Source organism: Thamnophis sirtalis, unplaced genomic scaffold, assembly GCF_051295495.1.
Source record: "Thamnophis sirtalis isolate CommonGarterSnake01/CBP01778 unplaced genomic scaffold, rThaSir2_p1.2 scaffold_15, whole genome shotgun sequence".
NCBI lineage: Eukaryota > Metazoa > Chordata > Lepidosauria > Squamata > Natricidae > Thamnophis > Thamnophis sirtalis.
In genome coordinates this window covers 5,004,178-5,029,165 of record NW_028261395.1, presented here as the reverse complement: position 1 = coordinate 5,029,165, position 24,988 = coordinate 5,004,178, and the positions used below count along the sequence as shown (strand labels likewise).

Here is a 24,988-nt window from a genome sequence, read left to right as displayed (position 1 = left end):
TGGGGTGGAGTCCAGGTCCGCTCGAAACCGGGCAACTTTGTCCGCCAAGAACTGGACATACTCCTCAGCCTTACCCTGTAAGGAGTCCCCCGTCTCCCTCCTATTTAGGAGGGAGCGGGTTATCCTAAACAGGGCGGCTGGGCGGGACTCGGCGGACGCTACCAAGGAGGCAATGTATGTTCTTTTTGTTGTTCTTAAGGTCCGAATATACTCCTTGGTGCATGCTGTCAAAAGTGCCCGTTTCGACTCGGACCTATCGGACCTCCACGAGTGCTCTAGGCGTCTCCTCCGGCGCTTTACCTCCCGGAGCTCCTCAGTAAACCAAGGAGGCCTCCGGGGGCCGCTGACCCGGAGGGGCCGTAGCGGCGCAATCCGGTCTAGAGACTCCGAAGCTGCCGAGTGCCAGGCAGCGACGAGGGTCTCCGCCGAACTGTGGGCGAGGGTATCAGGAATAACCCGAAGCTCCGTCTGGAACCTAACAGGATCCATCAGTCGCTTGGGGCGGAACCAGCTGGTCGGTTCCTCCTCCCTACGGTGGGGGTTTGGCCTCCGGAAGTCTAGCCTCAGTAGGTAGTGGTCTGACCACGACAGGGGTATGATCTCATTACCCCTCAGGCCAAGATCGTAACTCCACTGCTCCGAGAGGAATACGAGGTCAAGCGTGTGACCCGCTGAGTGAGTTGGGCCTCGAATTACTTGAGTCAAGCCCATGGCTGTCATGGAAGCCATGAACTCCTGCGCTCCATCAGAGTGTTCACCGAGCGAAGGCAAGTTAAAGTCCCCCAGAACTATAAGTCTAGGGAACTCAACCGCTAGCTCGGCTACTGACTCGAGGAGCGAGGGGAGGGCTGCTGCAACGTAGTTGGGAGGCAGGTACGTAAGCAGCAAACCCACTTGACCCTTGAGGTCCAACTTCACTAGCAGGGACTCACACCCGACAAGCTCCGGAGCAGGGATCCTACGAGGTACTAAAGACTCCCGGACTACAATAGCCACACCGCCACCCCTTCCCTGGGCTCTCGGCTGGTGTAGCACCTGAAATCCGGCTGGGCACATCTCGACGAGGGGGACTCCTCCCTCAGGGCCCAGCCATGTTTCAGTAATACATGCCAGGTCTGCGCCCTCATCAGTTATCAAGTCCCGGATGAGGGGGGCCTTATGAACAACAGACCTGGCATTTAGCGACAGCAGCCTGAGACCAGGGTCCTGAACACCCGCGCCATCTGACCTTGGAGTGGGACTCCTAGGGCCGGAAGGAGGGATCTCTATGACACAGCGAGCCCTCCTTCCCCGATGATGGCCTGCCCTAAAGTCCCCGCCATATCTGCCTCTCCCTGTCATGACCGCAATGCTCCGACCCTCACCCGTGGTTGTGGTCCCCCCAACCACCCCCATGACCCCCGCATACCCCGGCAGGTCCTCCGAATCAGTCATACCCAAACTCTCACTCAAACAATCCTCACGAAATAATTAAAACACAAAGTTACAACAGTAATAGTAATAAAAGTGAGATCATTCATATCATCCCATGCAATCCCATGCACTCAACATACCTATTTAAAATAAAATTAGAAAGGTTGCGCAGGTTCGCAAAGTCCGTACTAGATGGTATACAGAGGGGGAGGATAACGTTTCCCCTCTCTAGTAAAGCTGAAAAATAGTCAATAGATGGACGCTGATTGAATCAAGATGTCATCCAGGTAACAGAGGAGACGTATTGGGCGTGAGCGCAGATGGGCCGCTACAACTGCCAGTATCTTCGTGAAACTCCTCGGTGCTGATGAAAGTCCGAACAGCAGAGCTCTGTATTGGTAGTACTTGCCGTCGTAATGGAACTTGAGGAACTTCCTGTGAGATCTTTATATCGGAATGTGCAGATAAGCCTCCTTCTGGTCAATGGAGATCAACCTGTCCCCTCGCCTGATGTAATCCAGGATGGTCTGTAGGGATTGTATCTTGAAACACTTGTAGGCCAGATGCCAATTTAGGTTTTGGGGTCCAAAATAGCCTTCCACCACGGAGTTTTTGGGGACAAAGAAAATAATGGAGTAGAACTCCCTATTTTCCTGCTCTACAGGAACTGGTTCTATGGCATTTATCTGGAGGAGATGCAAGATCTCTGCCTGCATGCGTTGTCTTTTGGGGAGGGAGGTGGGAACTGGACAGCAGATGAAAGTTCGCGGGGAAAGGGATAGGAATTCCAAGGTTAGGCCCTGCCTGATTGTGTTGAGAACCCAAGCGTCCGTTGTGATCAACTCCCATTGGGCGGCGTAAAGTTGGAGACGGCCGCCTATGGGAGGATCCCGTTGGTGGTCACTTGGACCAACAGTAGGAGCGGTTGTTTGAACCGCCACGATAGGGGCATCAGAAAGACTGTTGCTGTTGACCCTTATCTTTGAAAGATTACCTGTCCTGGTTATGCTCATTGCCCTGGGGGTAAGGCCTCTGATAGGAGGGGCCCGCACTTGAGTTGTCATTCCCCCGAAAGGACTGCTTCCGAAAAAAGGAATTGTTCTTCCTGCCAGCCTTCTGGGCAGTAGATGGAAGCACCTTCCGTTTATCCTTGGTCTCGATTAGGAATTTGTCTAATGTGTCACCAAACAACTGTCCTCCCTTGAAGGGAGCGGAAGCAAGCTTCCATTTTGACTTCACGTCCGCCTGCCGGTGACGAAGCCACAACAGATGTCGTGAGGTCGCATTTGAAGCCGGGAGGCAAATTTTGCAGCATTGAGTGAAGCATCAGCCGAATACTCCACAGCTGCTATAATTTTGTTAATGTCATGCATCCATCTGGAGCCCTCTGAAGGGGGATTCGCTTTCAACTGCCTCAGCCAAAGCAGTGAGGCTTTAGTAAAGAACGAAGCCGCTGTAGATGCCTTAATGGACCAGGCGGCCACCTGGTGGGTCTTGTGACATGCTTTCTCAGCCTTTTTGTCCTCGGCTTTGAGCCCTTCAATGAGATCAGCCAGCAGGATGGAATTGGAAGTGAGAGATATCACTGGAGCCAAAATTATAGCACCTGTGGAAACTTCAAGTTATCCTCCAAATTATTCTCTACAGAATAGAGATGTTTGTCAGCCCCAGTAGGGTTGGTCAGTGATCCAGGCTGCGCCCACTGGCGCTGGATCATGTTTACAAACAGCTCAGGCACAGGAACCAGATCCTGCGCAGAAGCGGTCTCTTTGAATAGTCCCTGTTTATGATCCTGGGTCCCAGAGGGGGCTTCTGGCAGCCTGTTTCTTTCTGGTCGTTCCAGAAGCAATGCTCCTCTTAATGACCTGTTCAATAATCCTCTGCATCTCAACAGACAGATTGGGCCCCTGGTCTTCATCAGGCCGGGGTCTACATGCCCTCCCCCTGTCTGAGTCCCCTAAGGGATCAGGGTCCTCCTCCGCCATGGGAGACGCAAAGGGACAGGATTCCTCAATCATTGAAGAAGAATCCGGATAGCCTAGAGAGGCTGCAGGAAAGGAAGCTTGGGATTCCTCATCTTCCAATGAAGGAGATATGGCCCTTGGTGGAGGAGGTTGGGAGGGAGAATCCTGCACCTGGGGTAAGGGACTTGGATCACGGGGAAAGTTGCCCAGAAGATAGGGATAGCCTTTGGGCCCTTTCAAAAGTCTTCTCTGGGACTTTATGTCTGCGGGCCTCAGCTCTAGATAGGGCCTTGCCGCCTCTGGGATTAGGGATCCCCTTTCCCTTGGTGCCCTTACTGCCCTGTTCCATCACAGGAGGGTCTGGCCTACTGCGTTTTGGCGAGGAGGCAGGATGTTCCTCTGGTGCCCTCTTGCCACTGTCAGCCATGGTGTTCTTCAGCCGGATCGAAGACAGACTCTCACGGCCCATCAGGGAGACTCTGCAGGCAGTAGGCTGGACCGGCGCGAGCTGGGAACTGCTGTGCGCTGTGCAGATATGTCCGTGGGACAGGAGTATGACCAGGCGGCCAAAACTCTCCTAGGCCGCAATATAGATGGTCCTGAGGGAGGAAGTCTTGCTGGAGCCCCGAATGAAGGCCAAAGACTCCCTTGCAGCAATCTGCAGGCTGGGAGGAAAAGGGCGGCAACTCCAAATGGCCGGCAGCGAAAAGCGCACAAAAAACACTTTCAAAATGGCCACCACACTTCTCGGATGCTCAGGGAACTGTCAGGCATAAACCGGAGCCTCCGCTGAGGACTCGGGCAGCCGCAGATGAAGGTGAAGACAGCCAGGGGGACAGGAAGCCTCCTACTTTCCCCCACGTTCGCCTAATAGCAGCTGGACAAACGCGACGATGGTAGACTCTGCAGGACCTGGAAATTCAAAAGCCTCACCAGCGATCTTTAAAACAGCTCGAAGATCTTCCAAGCAGTATTTCTCAGCAAACGACAAAAAGAAGAAAATCTAAACTAACTAATGGAGAGTCCCAGTCTATTCATACAAGAACCCAAGAGCTCCCTAAAATGTGTCCGAATTGGGCTGGACTGAGTTTTTGAACTGGACCCCAATAAGGAGAGGAGGCGTGGTTAAGAATTTCAACTCAGTCCTTGGGTGAATAGAGTGAATTTAACCCATGCTTGGACTCTCCAAGCAGCACATAGGAGAATTAATAGGCAATTGCACTTTCATGGGCAAAGATAAGTATCTCCTGGCACCCAGAAATTCTCAATTTCAAATCCCTTAATGCAGAATTTTCATCTAGATGGTTATTTAGAGTGATCAGCACCCAGGGTTCATTATGAAAGGGGGATTTCATTTCATCCTTTCTCATAGCACTACAAAGACCTCAATCTAAAAAGGCTGACATTTGGTTCCACAGCAGCATGTTTTCCAATACGCTATCTAATTAATATCCTGTTTTAGCTTTCATCTACAGAAATAATTTAATTTGCAAGCAACATTACTCCTTCCATTGGAGTCTTATGTCTGGAGGCCACAATGTAGTGACTTTTTCTAAAAACAACGCTTCAGTATGTTGGTGCAAGAGTCATAGAGGTTATGGTAAAGCTATAGTAGAAAAGAATTTGGCCTTTATCCTGTCCTCAGTATTAGTGATTAATTTAGAAAAATGGATCTCAAAACTTGGCAACTTTAAGACTTGTGGACTTCCAAATCATTGGATGGTCGCTGGACGTACAATTTTACTTCAACTTTCCTTCACTTTTTACATCAGAAGGATATGATCGTAAAATGCCGGGTAAGCCCAAATGGCAGGGAAGGTTCTTAAATGGAAGACTGCAGAGAAAAGCAACAAAGATGATATGAGGTGTGGGGTCTAAGTCATATGATGAACGATTGAGGGAACTAGGTATGTTTAGTCTAATGAAAAGGACTAGGGGTGATACAATAGCAGTCTTACAGTACTTGAGGGGTTATTAAGAGCCGAGGTGACGCAGTGATTAAATGCAGCACTGCAGGCTACTTCAGCTGACTGCAGTTCTGCAGTTTGGCTGTTCAAATCTCACCGGCTCAGGGTTGACTCAGCCTTCCATCCTTCCGAGGTGGGTAAAATGAGGACCCGGATTGTTGTTGGGGGTAATATGCTGACTCTGTAAACCGCTTAGAGAGGACTGAAAGCCCTATGAAGTGGTATATATCTAACTGCTATTGCTATTGCTATTACTGAGAAGAGGGGATTTATCTATTCTCCAAAGCACCTGAGACTAGGACAAGAAGTAACAGATGGAGGATCATTAAAGATTTATCCAATCTAAATTTAAGAAATCAAATTTCTGTAAGGATAAATTTCCTGATAATGAGAATAATTGATCAGTGAAATTTCACTCTGGAAGTTGTTGGTGCTCCATCACTGGTGGTTTTCAAGAACAGGCTGGACAGTTACAGTATTTGTCCAGAATTATATGGTGTCTCCTGCTTGAGCAGGGAGTTTGACTAGAAGACCTCCAACTCTCACATTCTTCTCGTCTCAAAAGTTCAGTAAAAAGGTAAATTCTATCTTTCCCCCCATTCCTCCACCCTTTGCAATGCTCACTCTGGGTTCTAAGATAATTAGCAAGAATAAAGTTGATGCTTGCATTCACATTCATTGGAGAGAAAGGGACTAAAAATAAAAGAGAGTAAGCAGGCATGCAATGGGAAATATACTGAAAGAAATGTGGTAGTGCCAGCTGTTTGTCCAGCCTTTTGGTCAGCTGCTTAAGAGGCAAACAGAAGCCTTTAGTGTCAAACTGATTAGAGTCTGGTCAGTTTCAGGCAGCAGCTGCACAGTCAAATACTAATCAACTGGCTACTTTTCTTTGATATTTTTAAAGGATCCCCTGTGCTATGGGAGAAAAAAGTAGCCCCAGGAAGAGATCACTTGTTCAAGCAAAGGTTTTTTTTGGGGGGGGGGGGGCTGGTCAGTCGCAGGACAATGAATAACTGACTGTACTGTAATGGTGAACACATGTGGGGGGGGGAGAGAAAAAGAGATGGAGAGCACAAAGATCATAAATGTGGACATTGGTCATAAAATTACTTTTCCATAACTATCATGAAGAAGTGTTGATGTCCAAGACAATTGATAAATAAAGACTATAGGTAGTCCTCGACTTACAACCACAATTGAGACATCTGTTACGTGACATGTCTTAAGTGAGTTTTGCCCAATTTTACAACTTTTCTTGTCCCAGTTGTTAAGTGAATCACTGCAGTTAATGTTAGTAACCTGGTTGTTAAGTGAATCTGGCTTCCCCATTGACTTTGCTTGTCAGAAGGTTGCAAAAGGGGGTTACATGACCTTGGGACACAGCAGTGGTCATAAGTATGAACCAGTTGCCAAGTCTGAATTTTGATCACATGACCATGGGAATGCTACAAAGGTTGTAACTATGAAACATGGTCATAAATCATCTTTTCAATGCGGTTGTAATTTTGAACGGTCACTAAATAAAATGTTGTATTGTAAAATGTTGTAAGTTGAGGACTACCTGTACTTAATAGGTGATGTTGCAAACCTAACACAGCTCTTTATGGGAAGTAAATTTTTATTTATTAATTTTTATTTTATTATTTATACAAATAACTCAAGGCAGCGAACATAATTCAACACACCTTCTTCCTCCTATTAAAATGTATTTATTTATTGAATTTATATTGCCGCCTATTCACCCATGTTAACTCAAGGCGGCTTACAGAATATAAAGCCATTTAAAACAATAAAAACGAACAAAAAGAAGCAAATAAATTAATATAGCACAATATAACAAAATCACACACACATACCCCACGACAACAGATCACATGAGCCACTTAATGGGCTCCATTCCGCCCTGGGTTCCCCAGGCCTGCTGGCAGAACCTGGTCTTCAGCGCCTTCCAGAAGAGTATTAGAGTGGGGGCCATTCTAATCTCTTGAGAGAATGATGTTCCAGCAACAGGTAGCCACCACGGAGAAGGCCCTTCTTCTGAGAATTTTGACAGTCTCTATCCAAACGAAACCAACAATTTCTGCCTCCAAGCATTTTTACAAGATGCATTTATACTTCAAAATGAATTTGTGACAAAACCCGAAGCGAACCAATTGAACTGCAAGACATTTTCACCATGTCCTCATTCATAAAACCGTGACTGAAACCAAGTCCGTGCACAGATATCATTCTTACCATGAACATCTGATGGGGAAAAATGTATTTGAATACCAACCAACAGATCGATTGCCTGTAGAGCCCAGTCATCCAGGTCAAAGGTGCTTTTTCAGGAGGCAACTGGACTTTCTTGTTTTTTCTTTGAAGACATTTCACTTCTCATCCAAGTAGTGTCTTGGAAGAAGAGCTTCTTCAGCTCTGACTGGATGGTAGGGAATGGAAGGACTGTTGTTAATTGCAAAGTCAGGTCCGACCCATCGTGACCCCATGGACAATGTTCCTCCAGGCCTTCCTGTCCTCTACCATCTCCTGGAGTCCATTTAAGCTCACACCTACTGCTTCAGTGACTCCATCCAGCCACCTCTGTCGCTTCCTTCTTCTTTTGCCCTCAATCTTTCCCAGCATCAGGCTCTTCTCCAGTGAGTTCTTTCTTCTCATTAGGTGGCCACCCAATGAGTATAGCAAAGTATACCATTACCATAGAGGGTATACCATGTCCAGTTGCCTCCTGAAAAAAAACACCTTTGGGATAAGACTGATTATGTACCATCTGCTGAGCAGATTCTGCTCTCAAGAATCTGAGAGCAATACTGCACCCTAACCACTGCGCCACCTCGGCTCATTCTTGAGCCGAGGTGGCACAGTGGTTAGGGTGCAGTACTGCAGGCCACTTCAGCTGACTGCTATCTGCAGTTTAGCGGTTCAAATCTCACCGGCTCAAGGTTGACTCAGTCTTCCATCCTTCCGAGGTGGGTGAAATGAGGACCCAGACTGTGGGGGCAATATGCTGACTCTGTAAACGGCTTAGAGAGGGCTGAAAGCCCTATAAAGCGGTATAGAAGTCTAACTGCTATGGCTATAAGTTAAACCCAAATCCCACTGCCTCTATGGACAGGTCGGTAGCCAGAATTATGAATCTGTCATCTTCCCTGTTGCTTTATTCTGCTTTCCCCCCCGTCTATTTTCCAGTCTGGGCTTCATTCCTTGGGTTACCTAGGTCAGTGTTTCCCAACCTTGGCAACGGGAAGCGATCCGGACTTCAACTCCCAGAATCCCCCAGCCAGCATTCGCTGGCTGGGGGATTCTGGGAGTTGAAGTCCGGACCGCTTCCGTTGCCAAGGTTGGGAAACACTGACCTAGTGGTCTCCCATCCACAGCGCATCCCTCTCATCTTTCTCCAAGCCAGTTCAGGGCTGCCTTCCTGCCCAATACCATTACCCAATGCCCAATACCATTGGCGCATCATCCCAGCCATTGATCCCAAGTACCAACTACCCCACCTGTTGCTACCACAGCATCCGACTCCCCAATATCCATCCTCCCTTATCTTTCCAAGCCGAAGAGCTCGCTCGTTTCCCCACCACCCCACCCTCCCCGATTTCTCTCACCTCTGATGCGCCTTCGCGTAGCTGGGCGTCCGCGAGATGTACTGGGCGCCCAGGTCGGCCGTGCACTTCGGATCGCGAGCGCTGCGGCTCGTCGACATTCTTCCCCCTTGAAAGTCACGTGCGCGGGAGACAAGAAAGCCGTTTTAAGCTCGCGCTCGCGCGCTTGCCGCCCGTTCGACCAATCAGCTTCTCCGGAGGGGGCAAACCTGAGCCTTAGTAACAGGGAAACAAACACCCCCCCTCACTCCCTCGCATCCCACCAATCCCCGCGCAGCACGGGTCGCACGCGGCCGCTCCCGAGCAACCTCTGTGGCAATGACAGCCGCCTTGCCAAATCTTAAAAGCCATGAATCTCCCAGCCGTGATTTGCATTGGCGGGGGATGCGTATTTTCGGGCTGAGGGGACGATAATTACGGCTGTTGGCGAGAGTTTTTGCCTTCCTGCTATTAAAAATCCCTCAGCAACAGATGAACCAGGCGGCCCCCAATTGGAATCCCACCCGAGTCTCGGGGTGGAGAGACTTTGCCTCAGGTGTTTTGGGCGGGAAAGCTCGTTCTTCGCAGGCTGACTGGAAAATGAGCTTCAGTTTTAAAAAAAAGTGGGGTGGCGGGGTGTCCTGAAATTGAATGTCAGGCGAGTACCTCGAAAGGGTTTCTTAGCCACGTATAGGATCGCGTTTCCTTTGGGAGCAATCCTGAGAAACCCCCTCAGCGCCAGATGAATTGCTGGCAAGACGAGGGGGGGGGAGGGGAGCCTGCCTGCTGTTTTAATTTCTGTCAGGCGCGGGTTGTTTTTCTCTCTTTTTTTCTCTTTTTGCCGCTAACCTTCCTGGATATCCCGCGACTGGCCGCCTTGCCTTTTTCCACACAGTAAGGATCTGCGCCGAAACTCACCTGCGCCCTGCGCCTTATCCCAAACCACGACTCGCAGGAGGTGCTGGGGAAACTCGGCGCGCAAAAGCGCAGCGCACAGGCTACCTGCCAGCCCGGCTCCTACGATCAGAATCCGCGCCATGATCGGGCCGTCAGACGAAAGAGGCGGGCGGTCCGGCCCACCAGAATCCTCCTCCTTCTCCCTCCTCCTTTTTCCCGGAGTTTATGCAATCCAGAAGCCGAGCGCAAGCGGTCGCTGAGGCGTTACCCACAGAGGGAGTGACTCCCGGCTTTCTTTTCTCTCTTTAAAGCCGCTGACCTTGCTCGCAGCGCCACGAGGGAAGCAGCTTTGCGCCGCCGTTACCTCAGCAAGCCGAGGGTTAGCTGCCCGAAGTCTTGATTTAGCCAAAATCCCTCAGGAAAGGGCGAAATCCACTGAAAAGATTAAAAAAAGGCGGAGGGGTCAACTTGACCTTGAAAAGGGACCCCTCCTTGGTTTTGTAATAGCAGTAGCAATAGCAGTTAGACTTATATACCGCTTTATAGGGCTTTCAACCCTCTCTAAGCGGTTTACAGAGTCAGCATATTGTCCCCAACAACAATCCGGGTCCTCATTTTACCCACCTCGGAAGGATGGAAGGCTGAGTCAACCTTGAGCCGGTGAGATTAGAACCGCTGAACTACAGATAACAATAGCAATAGCAGTTAGACTTATATACCGCTTCATAGGGCTTTCAGCCCTCTCTAAGCGGTTTACAGAGTCAGCATATCGCCCCCACAGTCTGGGTCCTCATTTCACCCACCTTGGAAGGATGGAAGGCTGAGTCAACCTTGAGCCGGTGAGATTAGAACCGCTGAACTGCAGATAACAGTCAGCTGAAGTGGCCTGCAGTACTTCACCCTAACCACTGCGCCACCTTGGCTCTTCCCAGCTAAATCTTCCCAGCTAAGCAACTTTGGGCAACCGGGTTCCGGCTGGCAAACTTTTTAATTCTGGAAACTGGAAATCTACAGGAGGATTGAAATGGCTCGATCCACATCTTCACACGAGCTATACATGAGGCTGGACTAGAAGACCTCCAAGGTCCCTTCCAGCTCATTCTATTCCTATTCATATATTTCTTATTCTATTGTATTCCATTCCTATTATATTCCTTTTCCATTCCCATCCCATCCTTTCTCCTGGATTTTTATGTGGGGTGAGACTTAGATGGTTCTGATCATTCAGAGTTAGAACGTCTCCACCCATCTTTTAGGGGGTGATGAATAAATGGGCGTGAGATATGGTGTCTGGGATGGTATAAGGTCTCCTGCCTTGAGTAGGGGAAATGAATTGGAAGACATCTGAGGTCCCTTCCAGTCTTTATGATTATGTGTTCTATGCCTATTTTGGTGCTGAAGCAAAAATGAGCAGCCTTTGTTCAGTTCCATCAGGTGGCTCAGACTCTGTCCCGAATTAAGGGACTACACAGGGTAGTAAAAAGGGATTTTTTTTTTCTAAGGGAGGTGTTGTGTTCTAGTAGACTCGGCCGGCAGGCGGCATTCCAGGAAGGAGCCCCTAATTGGTTCAGGCGCGCCTGCCGGCCAGCGGGATAAATACAGCTCTCCCATTGGTTCTCGGCCTGACAGCTCCAAGTATAAATAGCTGTCAGGCAGGGGTTTGTCTGGTTCTGTCAGTTCTAGTGTTGTTAACGTTAATAAATGTTTAAGTTGAATTCCTGCCTCCTCGGTTATTAACGCCACAAACATAAAACTGGTGACGAGGACTGGTGAAATGGATCCATATCAAGTGCTGTCAATGGCTACTGAGGCAGAATCCTGGGACGCGTTCCTTGAACGCTTTGAATGCTTTCTTCTGGCTCATGATCTCACTGGCCTCTCCCTTGATAGAAAGCGGGGCATCTTTTTGAATTACTGTGGCCCTGAGATGTCTGCCACTGCTAGGGATCGTTTTACTTCTGTAGAATCTATTTATTCTTTTCCTTTTCTTTATTTAATTTTTTAAAAAATGGTTTAAACATTCAATGGAAAAGCATCTTAAGGTACTTTGCAAGTAACTCTAAATTATAACTAAGCATAAAAAATGTGCAAGTGGTTTTCTCTGTATAGAGAATTGAATGAAATAGGAATAAAAGCTTATTACATCTTACAGCGGTGAATCATATGATCTGCTGTGTGGTTTACTGGTGGAATAATCTGATTCCCAGTAATGTTTAAATTATTAAACATTTAATAACAGAGAATATATTCTGTTACAGTCTCAAAAAGCTCAGGTTCAACATAATTTTACACTGACTTATAATAATGTAAAGCAAAATTATCACTTGTTTCGTGCAAAGCAATTTGTTGGGTGAAAATAATAAAACCCATGTGGGAAGTAACCACTAGAGGGAGGCATTGTTCTTCCTAATAGACTTCACCACTACCCACCATCTCTTGGTTTTCAGTTTTTCTATTCCATTTTTCTAATTTTAATTGTTTTCTGGTACTTTAAAAAAACTTTTTATTATATTGTAAGCCACCCAGAATCACTTTATCAGTGAAATGCGAGGCATAGAAATTTCATAAATAAATTAATTAAAGGAATGACAATGACAATATTTTATAAATACCGTACTCATTAAAAACAAAAATGCTGGGAAAGAATATAATTTTGGGTAAGTTAAAAAAGGGAAAAAAGAAGACATCAACCAATAGAAAGATAGATGGACTCAATTACAACAGGCATGGTTCCCCTTGGCAGACTGAAGGACCAGATGGGGATACATTGTCCTGGAGAAAATCTATGTGATCAAAAGAGTTGACAATAACTTGATACACAATTGATGAATCAACTTGCGAGTTTCTTATAATTCAGGTTATCTGACTATGTTGAAACCAAGTGTCTAACAATAAGCTCTAAGGCTATATTTGCAGGTATGAATTAGTGCATACATTGTTTTCAATACATAGGCAACTTTTCCCCATGACCTTTCAAATGATTTACATGTTTTCATTATATACTTAGATCTTATGAAGGCTTGTTTTAATTCCTATGTTTTGATACGTTACAATCATATTTGGCAATTGTTTTCATCTACTACGAACAAAGACTATGTACTCAAGGGTAGCTTTATGGCTTTGGAAATAACGAGCCAGAGCAAGATAAAGTGAAACTCTAGCCATCTGTATGCATGAATAAAGAGGCCTGTAAATCCTAGTAATAAAATAAAATAGCTAATGTCAACTGCCGAGGAAATCAGGAGATTTAGGCAGTTCAAATGAGCATAAAGATTTATTGCAAGCTCTCTACAAAAATGTGAGCTACTAATGGTCAAGGGAAATGAGCGAGGATTGAAAAGGCATTCAAGATGGGTTGGATAAGGTGACCAGATGTCCTGCTTTTGGGGGGATAGGCACACTTTGTCACAATTTTTCCCGCGTCCCGCGTCATTTTTAAAAAGTCCCGGTACCGTTTGAGTGGACGAAAGGGCATCGGCAGTGCAGCCAGGACCCGCTGTGCGAGGGCGAGGGAAGAGCAGGGCAGGGCCTGAGGGAAGCCGGAGGGAGGGGGCTCGGAGGGAGGGGGAGCCAATATGGCGGTGGCTGAGGAGGAGGAGGTCTCGCAGCCGCCGCTGCCATCGCTGCCGCCAAGGAATTGCAGGATGATAGGACCTGTGCGCCGGGAGGATGGCCTGCGGGGCCGGAGGCTGCGTGGCAGGTACGCGCTGCGCACTAACAGGAGTCGCGGGGCGGGCTGGCCGAGCAGCCTCGCGTACGCAGCTCGCCTTGCTGCCCGATGGAGGCTGCCCTGCTGCTGGCGCTGCTGTGCCTCTGCTCCGCAGCGAAGATGCCACCGCTACCCCCGCCAGCTCTTCCCGCCCAGACACCCGCCGCCCAGGAACTGCCCGAAAACCTTCCTGCCCACCACCGGCTGCACTGCAGCTGACTCGCCTCTGGTGGGCTGGAAGGCTTTGGGCGTTCAAAGAAGAGCCGCGAGCGGATGGCGGTGGGATCGCCGCCCGGGAGCCGCCAGAAGCCTTCCCTTCCTACCCAACATGCTTGTTTTGATGAGCGCGGGGCGACTGACGAATCAGCTGAGCGATATATTTCCAGAGCTTGCTTGCAGGAGCACTAAGCCAAAAAAAAAAAAAACCCATAAAAATTCAGAAGCGACTTGTGGGGAATAGAGTTCACTTCAAGGCGGTTGTAATTAAAGCTGCCCTTGAAAAACAATGTTACCCGTGAGCCCCTGGGCTCCGCTTCTGTACTACTCCGCTGCCTCCTATTGGTTCGAAGGGAAGATGACGTTGGTGCGGAACAGCGGGAAGATGAAAGTGTTTGTTTTTAAAAACTGTCTCGTTCTAACTGGTCAACGTAGCTCGTGTTTTAATATTGCTGGTGAATCTTCTGGTTAGAGGATGCATTCTGTAAAGACCGAGAAGTAGAAAGGAAAGGATTTTTTTCCCCGTCTTCCCATCCCTCTTAGTTTTCTCCTCGTTGGATTTGCTTCTCTTCCTGGTTCCCCCCACTTGGACTTGGGTTGTCATCCCCCATGTTATTCAAAGGGTTTCGAACTGTGGTGTTGAAGAAAACTCTGGACTGCAAGGTGCTTGGACTGCAAGATCAAAGTAGGTGATAAATATTTGTGTCAATTTTCTTAACTGTTTTATATGTATTGGGGGATTTTTAATATATCTTTCTTTGGGAATATTCTATTGCCTGCTAAAAATATCTCTATATGGTAGCAGCTATACACCACACAAATAATTTCCAAATTCAAAAGTCCAGATATGAGATGGTGCATATAATTCATAGTTCTCCATGGATTATTTTAATTATGATTCTAAATTAGTGGAATTTGCTGCTCTCCATTTCAATATCTGTAGGTATCAGCTGTACTCTCTCTTTTTTTAAATGGCTCTCACTTGAGACTCACATTGTAAACTGGTTTCCTTTAATAAATAAAATCCATTTTCTTGTACATTATTTCTGCTGTCCTGGAACTTTTTCAGTTTCATTTGAATGGGGATGTACTTGTAACAATAGGATAGAAAACAGTACTGATTTCTGTCAAAATGAAGTACGTAGATTAATATTATAGATGGTGGTTTATAATTAAGACAACTTATGAAATATGACACATGTGAAAAAGGCAGGACTGAATCCAATACATCTAGGATTTGTTAAATAAAAGTTGCAAACTCTTTTTTTAGTCTTGATTAACAAGAAGACACAGCAAAACTTATCTTCAAATCAGAGAAATATTATTTTTTGATATCTAAAAGGAGAACAATGGAACAATTTAAAGGACTGTTGAGGTGAGTTTTGGTTTGCATATTGACAAGATTACACTGATTACATCTAATCCAAAATGTCTGAAAATTCAGAATAATTTGACTATCTACTTTCTGACATGTTCTGTCGAAGGAAGTTGACTGAGAAGATCTTATTCAAATCTTATTCTAGCTCTTTAAAAAATAGCAATCGCCTTTCCCCATCAACGTTTCTCATTTAAATTTTTGTTGTTTTCATTATACTCAACATAGAAAGTTGGTAATATTTGAATCAATGTTTTCTAAATATTTACTATGACAGGTTTGATGATGAAAAGGCTCCTCTTGCCCATCTCTCTCCTGTTATTCTAAAAAATAATGGGAAAAGAAATAAAGATTTGCAGAATTCTTTCATCTTTAAAGAATAGAGTAGAATGGAATAAAATTCTTTATTGGCCAAGTGTGATACACTCTCAGTGTACATAAGCTTTAAAGTGGTTGAAGGCTATTATTGTAGCTTCTTGATGAGTAAATATTTTTTCACGCTAATATATCAGAAATATATCATATTACAAATTGTTTTTAGAAAGACTGCACATTGCCAAGCAATAGAGTATGAGAGGTTTTGTGTGTGTGTGTGTGTGTGTGTGTGTGTGTGTGTGTGTATGTATGGTTTCCCTGAATATGTTCAGGTTTTGGCTCCTGGCTATGTGTAATTGTACACCTGCCAAAGAGCTTCTGAATATATAAAACTTCAGCTTGTAAAGAATAAGCTGAATTAAGTAATGATTGAATTATCGAATTCAATTAACAGAGGAATTTTCCTCTGATTTCCTCTCCTTCCAAAGAATACATTGACTCATTTACCTTTAAATACATTATAGTTCATCCAAAATGCTCCCCCCTTTATTGTTGCAACAGTGCTTACAATAGAGTGCAATTTTTTGAACCCAGGTATGCATTTTCCAAATTGAACTGGATCTCTTCCCTAAAAATTTTAATTGTTTTCAGGTGCTCCAGGATATGGCTATTGCTGCTTATGATTCACTTCAATGAAAATGTGAGGGCAGAAGAAGTACAAATCATCAGAAAAATGAATCCTGAATCCCACATGAATATTGTGAGTTGAGCTTAAAAAGCATTTTACTAATTGTGTTCAAAGTCAAGCCCTTAATAAAAATATCAGCAAAAAAAAACCAGAACAAAACCCCTCCCGAGAAGTGGCTTCGGCTTGTATCGGCGTACTGCCAAGAACCATTAACAATGCAACAATGCTTAACTGGAGAGGCAGTTTCTGAAAACACTTAAAGCTAAGCAGGATTAGGCTAGAAACAACACAGAGGCACACCAGAATGTTTCCGTCTTGCTTCCTGACAGGATTAGCCCCGGAAAGTGGGAAAAACAACAGGTTGTTGGAAGGAGGTTTCTTCCAACAACCGGTTCTTTGAACTGCTCAGAAAGTTAACAAATGGTTCTCAATAACCGGTGCAAACTGGCTGTTTCCCACCACTGACCACACCCCTCCTGTCTACAGAACAGCCTCTATCCACGGAGCCGGCCCCTGGTGCCCAAAAGGTTGGGGGCTGTTGATGTATACTATAGAATCATAGGCTGGGAGGGACCTTGGAGGCAGGGACGTGCAGTCAGGAGAGGCAGGGGAAGCAGAGCCTCACCACTGTCATGAAAAGAAAAGAAAAATGTAAAAGGAAAAAGGCAAGAGCTGAGGTCAGGCTGAGCTAGTTGCTGCCAGAGTCACCATGTGGATGACTCTGCTTAGTGCTTAACTGTTTAAAAAAGCCTCTAAAAAAGCGCCCTCTACAGGAGGAGGCAGGAAAACGGCATTGCCTCATCTAGTCTGTCTGTCTTGAGGCATTTTATGATCACTCGAGCAGTTAAGCAAGGGTTAAAAGCCAAAAAATTCCTGATGTAGATGAGGCACATCGTTCTCCTGCCTCCTCCTATAGAGGGCACTTTTTTAGAGGCTTTTTTAAACAGTTAAGCAGAGTCATGGGGGACTCTGACAGCAACTAGCTCAGCCTGACCTCAGCTCTTGCCTTTTTCCTTTTACATTTTTTTTTCTTTTCATGATGGCAGGCCTCAAAAGAAGGCCGAAGTCACCTGGCCAGTGTACGCATGTCTCGTGTGCCCTGACAAATGGCTCCCCGTGCCACCACGGCTCCCGTTCGCCATCATGGGTCTAGACTCTTCTTAAAGACATCCAGTGATGGAGCTCCCATAATTTCTGGGCTACGCTGAAAGCTATTCTCTTTTATGCGCTGTCTATTTTAATGAGATATACAGCTGGTCCCACTTTGTATCGCCTATCACCAGCTATGAAGAGCTGGAGGCTATTTCCAGTACCAATTTGGTATTCTACGTCTAATAAGTACTGCTTATCAAGAGGGAATGTCTCCCGAGCGTAACGCCTCTTGGGGAAATACATGTGGGCCAGACGCCAGATCTTTTCGGTAATAGCTCTTCCCACATTTGCTTCTGGAGATCCTAGTTTGCTGAGAACAGCATAAAACAGGCTATTTTGCTACATTAAATTGTGGGCACTAAACATTTAGGGATGAGATTAAAGCAAAAGTAATGAACTAAATAAGACTCAGGAATGGAAAATTACAGTTTATACTTAAGGAACACGTTGAATAGAAATGACGCAGCACATAAGATAGATGTCTACATTCTTTAAAGTATCAGAAATCCTGCCTTTTTGTTCCACACAATTCCCACTGTTACACAGCACCAATCTCGGATTTATGCTATGCTAAGGTTCTATCATTTACACCTTTCTATAATATCCAGGCCTGTCAAATTGGCGGCCTGCGGGTTGGATACATCACGCGCAGGCCACACTCACCCCAGCTCTACAAAGGCAAAAAACATGTTGATACATCAAGTTTGACACCCGTGATATTGACGGTATCATAGTATACATTTCATGAATTCCAATTAGGCATCCCTTTTTATTTACATTCGTTTTAATCAAAATCTTCTCTCTGATATCAACTTTGCACACTCCTATCCTCCATTCGTCTTCCTCCTGTTGTTGGGCTTGAAGCCTATCTAGCTTTGCTTTTCATAGGCCTAATGTCACGGCTCCTTCAATTAATAACCAAGAAAGAAACCACTCGACTCCATTTTGCAGAATTAAGTGTACTTCTACTGATTATAAGTGATGAGAAGCTAAGCAAAGCTGGATCTGAGCAAATGAGCGCGAAAGCAATAGATATCAATACATGATTCATTCCCCTCCCCTTGGTACCCGAGTCCATAGTCCAATCATATATCTCCAGAGCTGTCAGGTGGGAGACATCTTCAAAAATCATCATCAGGTTGGAATGCTGGACAGTTGGCCTTGGCGGGAAACTCCCCCTCCTTCCACATGCGCAAACGAATGGTGAGAACAACCTGCACTTAACAGTCCTCCTGTACAGACTACTTCCCTCACCCAAATACCATGCCCTCCCTCCCCGTTTCAATGGCAGCTGAAATGCAAGCAGCAAAGCAGAGGCTGACACCTAAAGCCTGAGAATTTTATACACAGAAACATAGAACCCAGAGAAAAGTGGTACTATACTTCCTCACCGTGAGAAACATATTTTGCCCTAGCATTACAAACACTATGATACGTTTCAATTTTTTTGATAAAGTTCTTTCAAATATCTCTCAAATATCTATTTAATTTTACAGTATTCATTTCATGAATCTGATTAGACATCCCTTTTATTTATATTTAATTAATCAAAACTGTTCTTTAATTATTGATCATCCATCTCATTTTATTCTCATGTTCCTTTCTTGAGATTTTCCTTTACCATACAGTGGGCTGTCCAACTCGCTGCCCGTAGGCCGGGTACGTCATGCACAGGCCAGTGGTGGGTTTCAAAAATTGTTCGAACCTACTCTGTGGGTGTGTCCTCCTTTGTGGGAGTGGCTTGCCGCCCATGTGACCGGATGGGAGTGGCTTGCCGCCCATTTGACCGGATATGAAGATGCCGACGACACTTGTCAGAACCACCTTAAATTACTCACACACAGCACTGGCATGCATAAGAATAGGATGCAAACTCGTTTTTTAAAAGGCATCTTTGGTTTGCGTTAAAACAACTTCAACACACGCAATGTTCTGATTGCACCACAAACGCAGTAGTCATCCTTACCTTTCACAGAGGCACTGAGTTTTATAAATAGGAGCATGATAGTGTAAAATAATCATATCCAAGGACCAGTGGCGGGTTTCAAACAATTTTGGAACCTCTTCTGTAGGTGTGGCCTGCTTTCCGGGTCCACTGGTGGAACCTCTTCTAACCGGTTCGGAAAATCACCATCCAAATGAATGTATATTGTACAACTAATATGACGAAAATGCAATAACAGATGTCTGGATCTAAACACAATAGCATTTATATCAATAATAGTGCACCAGATAAATCCTTATCCTTTATTCATTTTTTTTTGTTCCTATTGTGGGAAGCCTAGAGGAATGAAATATTTTGAGAAATATTAAAAAAGGCAGAATATTATATTTCCCTAAATGAGAAATGGAGAAACATGTTTTTTTTGGGGGGGGGGCAGGAAGCAAACTCCATCTTTCTTAATAGCCCCCAAGCAGAAACTGAGGAGGCCACCTTTTAGAAATGCAGATTTGGTAATCCATTGAAGACAGGGTATTTCGAAACAAAAGGCAGAATGGTAGGGTTAGAAGAGCCCAGAGCAGTCCAACCGAGCCGAGGTGGCACAGTGGCTAGGGTGCAGTACTGCAGGCCACTTCAGCTGACTGTTATCTGCAGTTCAGCGGTTCTAATCTCACTGGCTCAAGGTTGACTCAGCCTTCCATCCTTCTGAGGTGGGTGAAATGAGGACCCAGACTGTGGGGGCAATAATGCTGACTCTGTAAACCGCTTAGAGAGGGCTGAAAGCCCTATGAAGCGGTATATAAGTCTAACTGCTATTGCTATTGCTAACCAAACCTGGGAGCTCAGACAAACACCTACGCTTTGCATTTTCACTGTTGCATATAGAGCCAGCTAGGACCCCTACATAACCCTTACATCAGTGGTGGGTTTCAAAAAAATTCACTACTGTTTCGGTGGGCATGGCTAGGTGTGTGTGTGTGTCATGTGACTGAGGGGGCACGGCCAACTTCACATCACTCACTCCCACGCCAATGCCCTCTCAGTCGCATGACCCTCCCCACAAAGCCACACCCACAGGAAAAGGTAAGAATTTTGGGGGGATTTCTACCTATCTACCCCTGCCCTCCTGGTGCCAGTCGCCCATATTTCCTCTCCTTTAGCGGCTCCGGCTCTAGCCCCGATTCCTCCCCCAGAACTGCCTCTTTATTCGGGCTGCTTACCTTCTGCAGCAGCTGGTCCAGATTCCAGAAGGCAAGCTGACCAGAGTTTTCGGCGGCCCCCAGCCAGCCACCACTGCTGGGAAGCAGCTGACTGGCAAAGGAGTCTCGCAGCCGCCTCCTCTTTGAGAGCTGCTTTGCAAAGTGGCAGGGTGAGCAAGTGGCGACTGGGTGGGCGGGGTGAGCAAGCAGTGACAGGGAGACCGGGTCAGGGGCATGGCCAGCCGGTGAAACTACCTATTCACCGAACTCGGCCAAATTTCCGTCACCGGTTCAAACAAACTGGTGTGAACCGGCTAAATACCACTTCTGCCTTACATGACCCCATAGGAATTTGACAAGAGCTAACAGAAGACTTGTTCTTGCACAGGAACAGATAGTTCAAATACAAAACTCAAAGAAGGTTTAAAAAGCCCTCACTCTCAACTCCATTTGCCCACAACAACAAACCCATGTGGTTCTTCATCATCAATAAACCATCTTCCCAATCAGCCTCCATGTTTCCAGTGTATTTCTTCCAGCTTGGATATTTCTTTTTAAACTATATTCCAATTTCTTGTCCAAGGTGGTTCCGCTGAATGTGTAGAAATAAAATTCTCTGAGAAGCAGATGCTTCTCTAAATATGTAGACGTTTCTATTTTAATGTAAAGAGCCCCATTAAAGATAATTGCAATGAAAACTTATTTTAAGATGAAACCCAAACTATAAATTAGTTTTCTAACTCTTGTCAGAAGTACGTAGATTAATATTATAGACGGTGGTTTATAATTAAGCCAACCTATGAAATATGGCACATGTTAAAAAGGTGGGGCTGAATCCAATACATCTAACATTCGTTAAATAAAAGTTGCAAGCTCATTTTAAATCTTGATTAACAAGAAGACACAGCAAAACTTATCTTCAAATCACTTTTTATATAGCAGCAGAGAAATATTATTGTTTGATATCTAAAAGGAGAACAATGGAACAATTTAAAGGACTGTTGAGGTAAGTTTTTGTTTGCTTATTGACAAGGTTACACTGATAATATCTAATCTAAAATGTCTTAAAATTCAGAATAATTTGACTATCTACTTTCTGACATGCTCTGCTGAAGGAAGTTGACTGAGATGATTTTATTCAAATCTCATTCTAGCTCTTAAAAAATAGCAATCTCCTTTCACTACCCACTTTTCTCATTTAAATTTTTGTTCTTTTCATTATATTCAACAGAGAAAATTGGTCATATTTGAATCAATGTTTTCTAAATATTGAATATGACAGGTTTGATGATGAAAAAGCCTGAGAAATTTTGAGGAATTTTAACTATTGTTTTGAAGAGGTGTCTCTCCTGCCTTCTCTTGCCCTTCTCGCTCCTATTATCCTAGAAAAAATAATGGGAAAAGAGATAAAGATTTGCAGAATTCTTTCATCTTTAAAATGCTTGGAGGCTATTATTTCAGCTTCTTGATGAGTAAATATTTTTTCACGCTAATATATATCAGAACATTTATCGTATTACAAATTGTTTTTGGAAAGGCTATACATTGCCAAGCAACAGAGTATGAGAGGTTTTTAATTTTGGGGGTGTATGCTTGGTTTCACTGAATATCTACAGGTTTTGGCTCCTGGCTATACTGCAATTTTACACCTGCCAAAGAGCTTCTAATAAAATGATTTCCTCTCCTTCCATGGGATATGTTGACTCTTTTACCTTTAAATACATTAGAGTTCATACAAAATGCTCCCCCCTTTATTGTTGCAACAGTGCTTACAATAGAATGCAACTCTTTGAACCCAGGTATGCATTTTCCAAATTGAACTGGATCTCTTCCCTAAAATTTTTAATTGTATTCAGGTGCTCCAGGATATGGCTATTGCTGCTTATGATTCACTTCAATGAAAATGTGAGGTCAGAAGAAGTAGAAATCATCGGAAAAATGAATCCTGAATCCACCATGAATATTGTGAGTGGAACTCTCAGAAAATATTTTTACCAATTGTGTTCAATGGGACTTTCTCCCAAGTATGTTTATATACAATCACTTTTCTTTGTTTATATACAAAGGCCTTTTCTATGCAGATAGCAAGAAGATCCACTAGATGTCAGACATTGATTTCCCTTTCCTCTTCTCTAGTGGTTGTCTGAATGCTTCTCTCCCCTCCTCCAACTAAAGCAGCCTTTGATTTTACAGGTCAGTCACGAAATAAGATACTGTGTTGGGGAATGCTCCTACTTTGGGACTCAGAGGTACACATTTATCTAATAGTGCATTCTGATTTTCACCCAGTCCCCAACAGTCAGATAGCATTTTTTGGCACATGAATGGGATCGGAAATGACTATGTTGATTTATTTTCCCCTTAGTATTTTTTACCCACTAAAGCCCGAATGTACTTCTGAAAGCCTTTGGTATTATGCTGATACCAATTTCTTGTATGTGACTAATGCTGCTTTGACTATGTGACAATAAATCTTTGGAAGTTAAAACCCACCCTTCTCCTAGAGAAATGAAATATTTTAAGAAATATTAAAAAAGGCAAATTATTTCCCCTAAAAAGAGAAGTAGAAACTCAAGAGAGGCAGAAGCTCAGCCGCCCCCACCTTTGTGAATGAGTCATTAAGGCCGGAGCCAGTCTATTCTACATAACAAAGATCTTCCCCCTTCAGCTCCAGGGTGATGGGATTAAGGCATGGGCCTCAGGACATAATAGTATAAGCTTGTGATGGCGAACCTGTGGCACGCGGAACCATTTGTCAGGGCACGCGAGGTGATGCCCTGTCAGCTGGCCATCGCGCATGCCTTCTTTTGAGGCTGTTTTTTGCGCTTCTGAAGCTTCCGGGAACAGACTTCCAGTTTGCTCGTAGGGCTGGTGTTTGAAGGCTTTGGGGGTTGAAAATCGGCCTTACAGGGAACCCGGAAGTTCGGGAATGGTGACTTCCGGTTTGTCCGTAGGTCCATTTTTCAGTCTCCAGAGCCTTCGGGGAAACCTCCTGAAGGTTCCGGAGGTCGAAAATCGGCCCTATGGACAAACCGGAAGTCACCATTCCCGAACTTCTGGGTTCCCTGGAGGTCCATTTTTTGCCCTCCAGAGGCTTCAGGGAAACTCCTTAGGCCTCCGGAGGGCGTCCAAGGGTGGGCAGGGAGGCTGTTTTCGCTCTTCCCCAGGCTCCCAGAAAGCCTCTGGAGCCTGGGTAAGATGAAAAAAATGCGGCAAAAGCAGGGGGCGGTACAGCATTATGGGTGTGGCATGCCGATGCATGACCACCCTGTGCTCCCCCCTGCTTTTGGCACGGGAGCCGAAAAAGGTTTACCATCACTGGTATAAGCCCTATCTCACCACATGGCACCTGGGAAGATTACATCATCCCCCAGCAAGTCAAACAAACTTGGGATACAGCCAGAGGTGGGTTCCTACCCGTTCGCACCTATTCGGCAGAACCGTTTCGTCAAATCTACCGAACCGGTTAGAAGAGGTTCCGCCAGTGGACCCGGAAAGCAGGCCACACCTACAGAAGAGGTTCCAAAGATTTTTTGAAACCCACCACTGGTCCTTGGATATGATTATTCTACACTATCATGCTCATATTTATACAACTCAGTGCCTCTGTGAAAGGTAAGGATGACTACTGCGTTTGTGGTGCAATCAGAACATTGCGTGTGTTGAAGTTGTTTTAACGCAAACCAAAGATGCCTTTTAAAAAACAAGTTTACATCCTATTCTTATGCATGCCAGGGCTGTGTGTGAGGTAATTTAAGGTGGTTCTGACAAGTGTCGTCGGCATCTTCATATCCGGTCACATGGGCGGCAAGCCACTCCCATCTGATCACATGGGTGGCAAGCCACTCCCACAAAGGAGGCCACACCCACAGAGTAGGTTCGGACAATTTTTGAAACCCACCACTGGATGCAGCCTATAGAGCAGCCCCTGTACCGTCCCCTGGAAATCTGACCACCAATCAGAATGCATTTCTTACACAGGAACGGGAAGTGAGTGGGGCCCAGAGAGGGCATAAAACGAGGGACTTACAGCATCTCTTCCCTTTTCTGCTCAGGAACTCAGGCTATGGGATCCTGTCCACCATTAAACCATCTTTCCAAGCAGCCTCCATGTTTCCAGTGTCTTTTCCCCCACTTGGAACTAAACCCAGAAGGACATTTCTTCCAACGACTTTGATATTTTAAGGTTTAGCAATAAAGCTTTTCGTGAACTCTAGCTGCAACTGTTGAAAACTTTATATTTCTGCTTTAGAAGAAGGTGGTGGTAGGTTTTTCTCTTTGCTTTCTTGTAGAGTGAAATAATTCAGTTCTGGGGATATCCAGCAGAAGAACATGAAGTTCTTACGGAAGATGGGTACTACTTGTCCCTGAACAGGATCCCAGGACATACAAAGAGTAAGAAAAAAATTGTTTCCCAACCCCAATTTGTGTTGATCTTCTACGATTTGGGTCAGTATGTATGTATGTATGTATGTATGTATGTATGTATGTATGTATGTATGTATGTGTATATGTGTTGGGGTATACCTACAGGTATACATGTGTAGAAAGTTAGCACCCACCCCTCTCC

The 24,988-nt window shown here is 45.2% G+C and overlaps 2 protein-coding genes across 2 annotated transcripts in view; one reads left to right on the top strand and one right to left on the bottom strand.

Annotated features, from left to right (window-relative positions):
- RNLS (renalase, FAD dependent amine oxidase) overlaps positions 1 to 9,989 on the bottom strand; it is a 138,298-nt gene extending 128,309 nt beyond the window's left edge. The window contains exons 1-2 of the mRNA XM_087702182.1: positions 9,844 to 9,989; positions 8,950 to 9,055 (exon numbers count right to left, since the gene is read on the bottom strand). Of these exons, the coding sequence (XP_087558308.1) occupies positions 8,950 to 9,055; positions 9,844 to 9,964 (227 nt within the window). The 5' untranslated portion in view covers positions 9,965 to 9,989. The remainder of the gene's footprint in view (positions 1 to 8,949; positions 9,056 to 9,843) is intronic.
- Positions 9,990 to 15,971: 5,982 nt separating this feature from the next.
- Positions 15,972 to 24,988, top strand: part of LOC106544713 (lipase member M-like) — a 30,042-nt gene continuing 21,025 nt past the window's right edge. The window contains exons 1-3 of the mRNA XM_087702396.1: positions 15,972 to 15,987; positions 16,082 to 16,197; positions 24,711 to 24,813. Coding sequence (XP_087558522.1) covers positions 15,972 to 15,987; positions 16,082 to 16,197; positions 24,711 to 24,813 — 235 coding nt within the window. The remainder of the gene's footprint in view (positions 15,988 to 16,081; positions 16,198 to 24,710; positions 24,814 to 24,988) is intronic.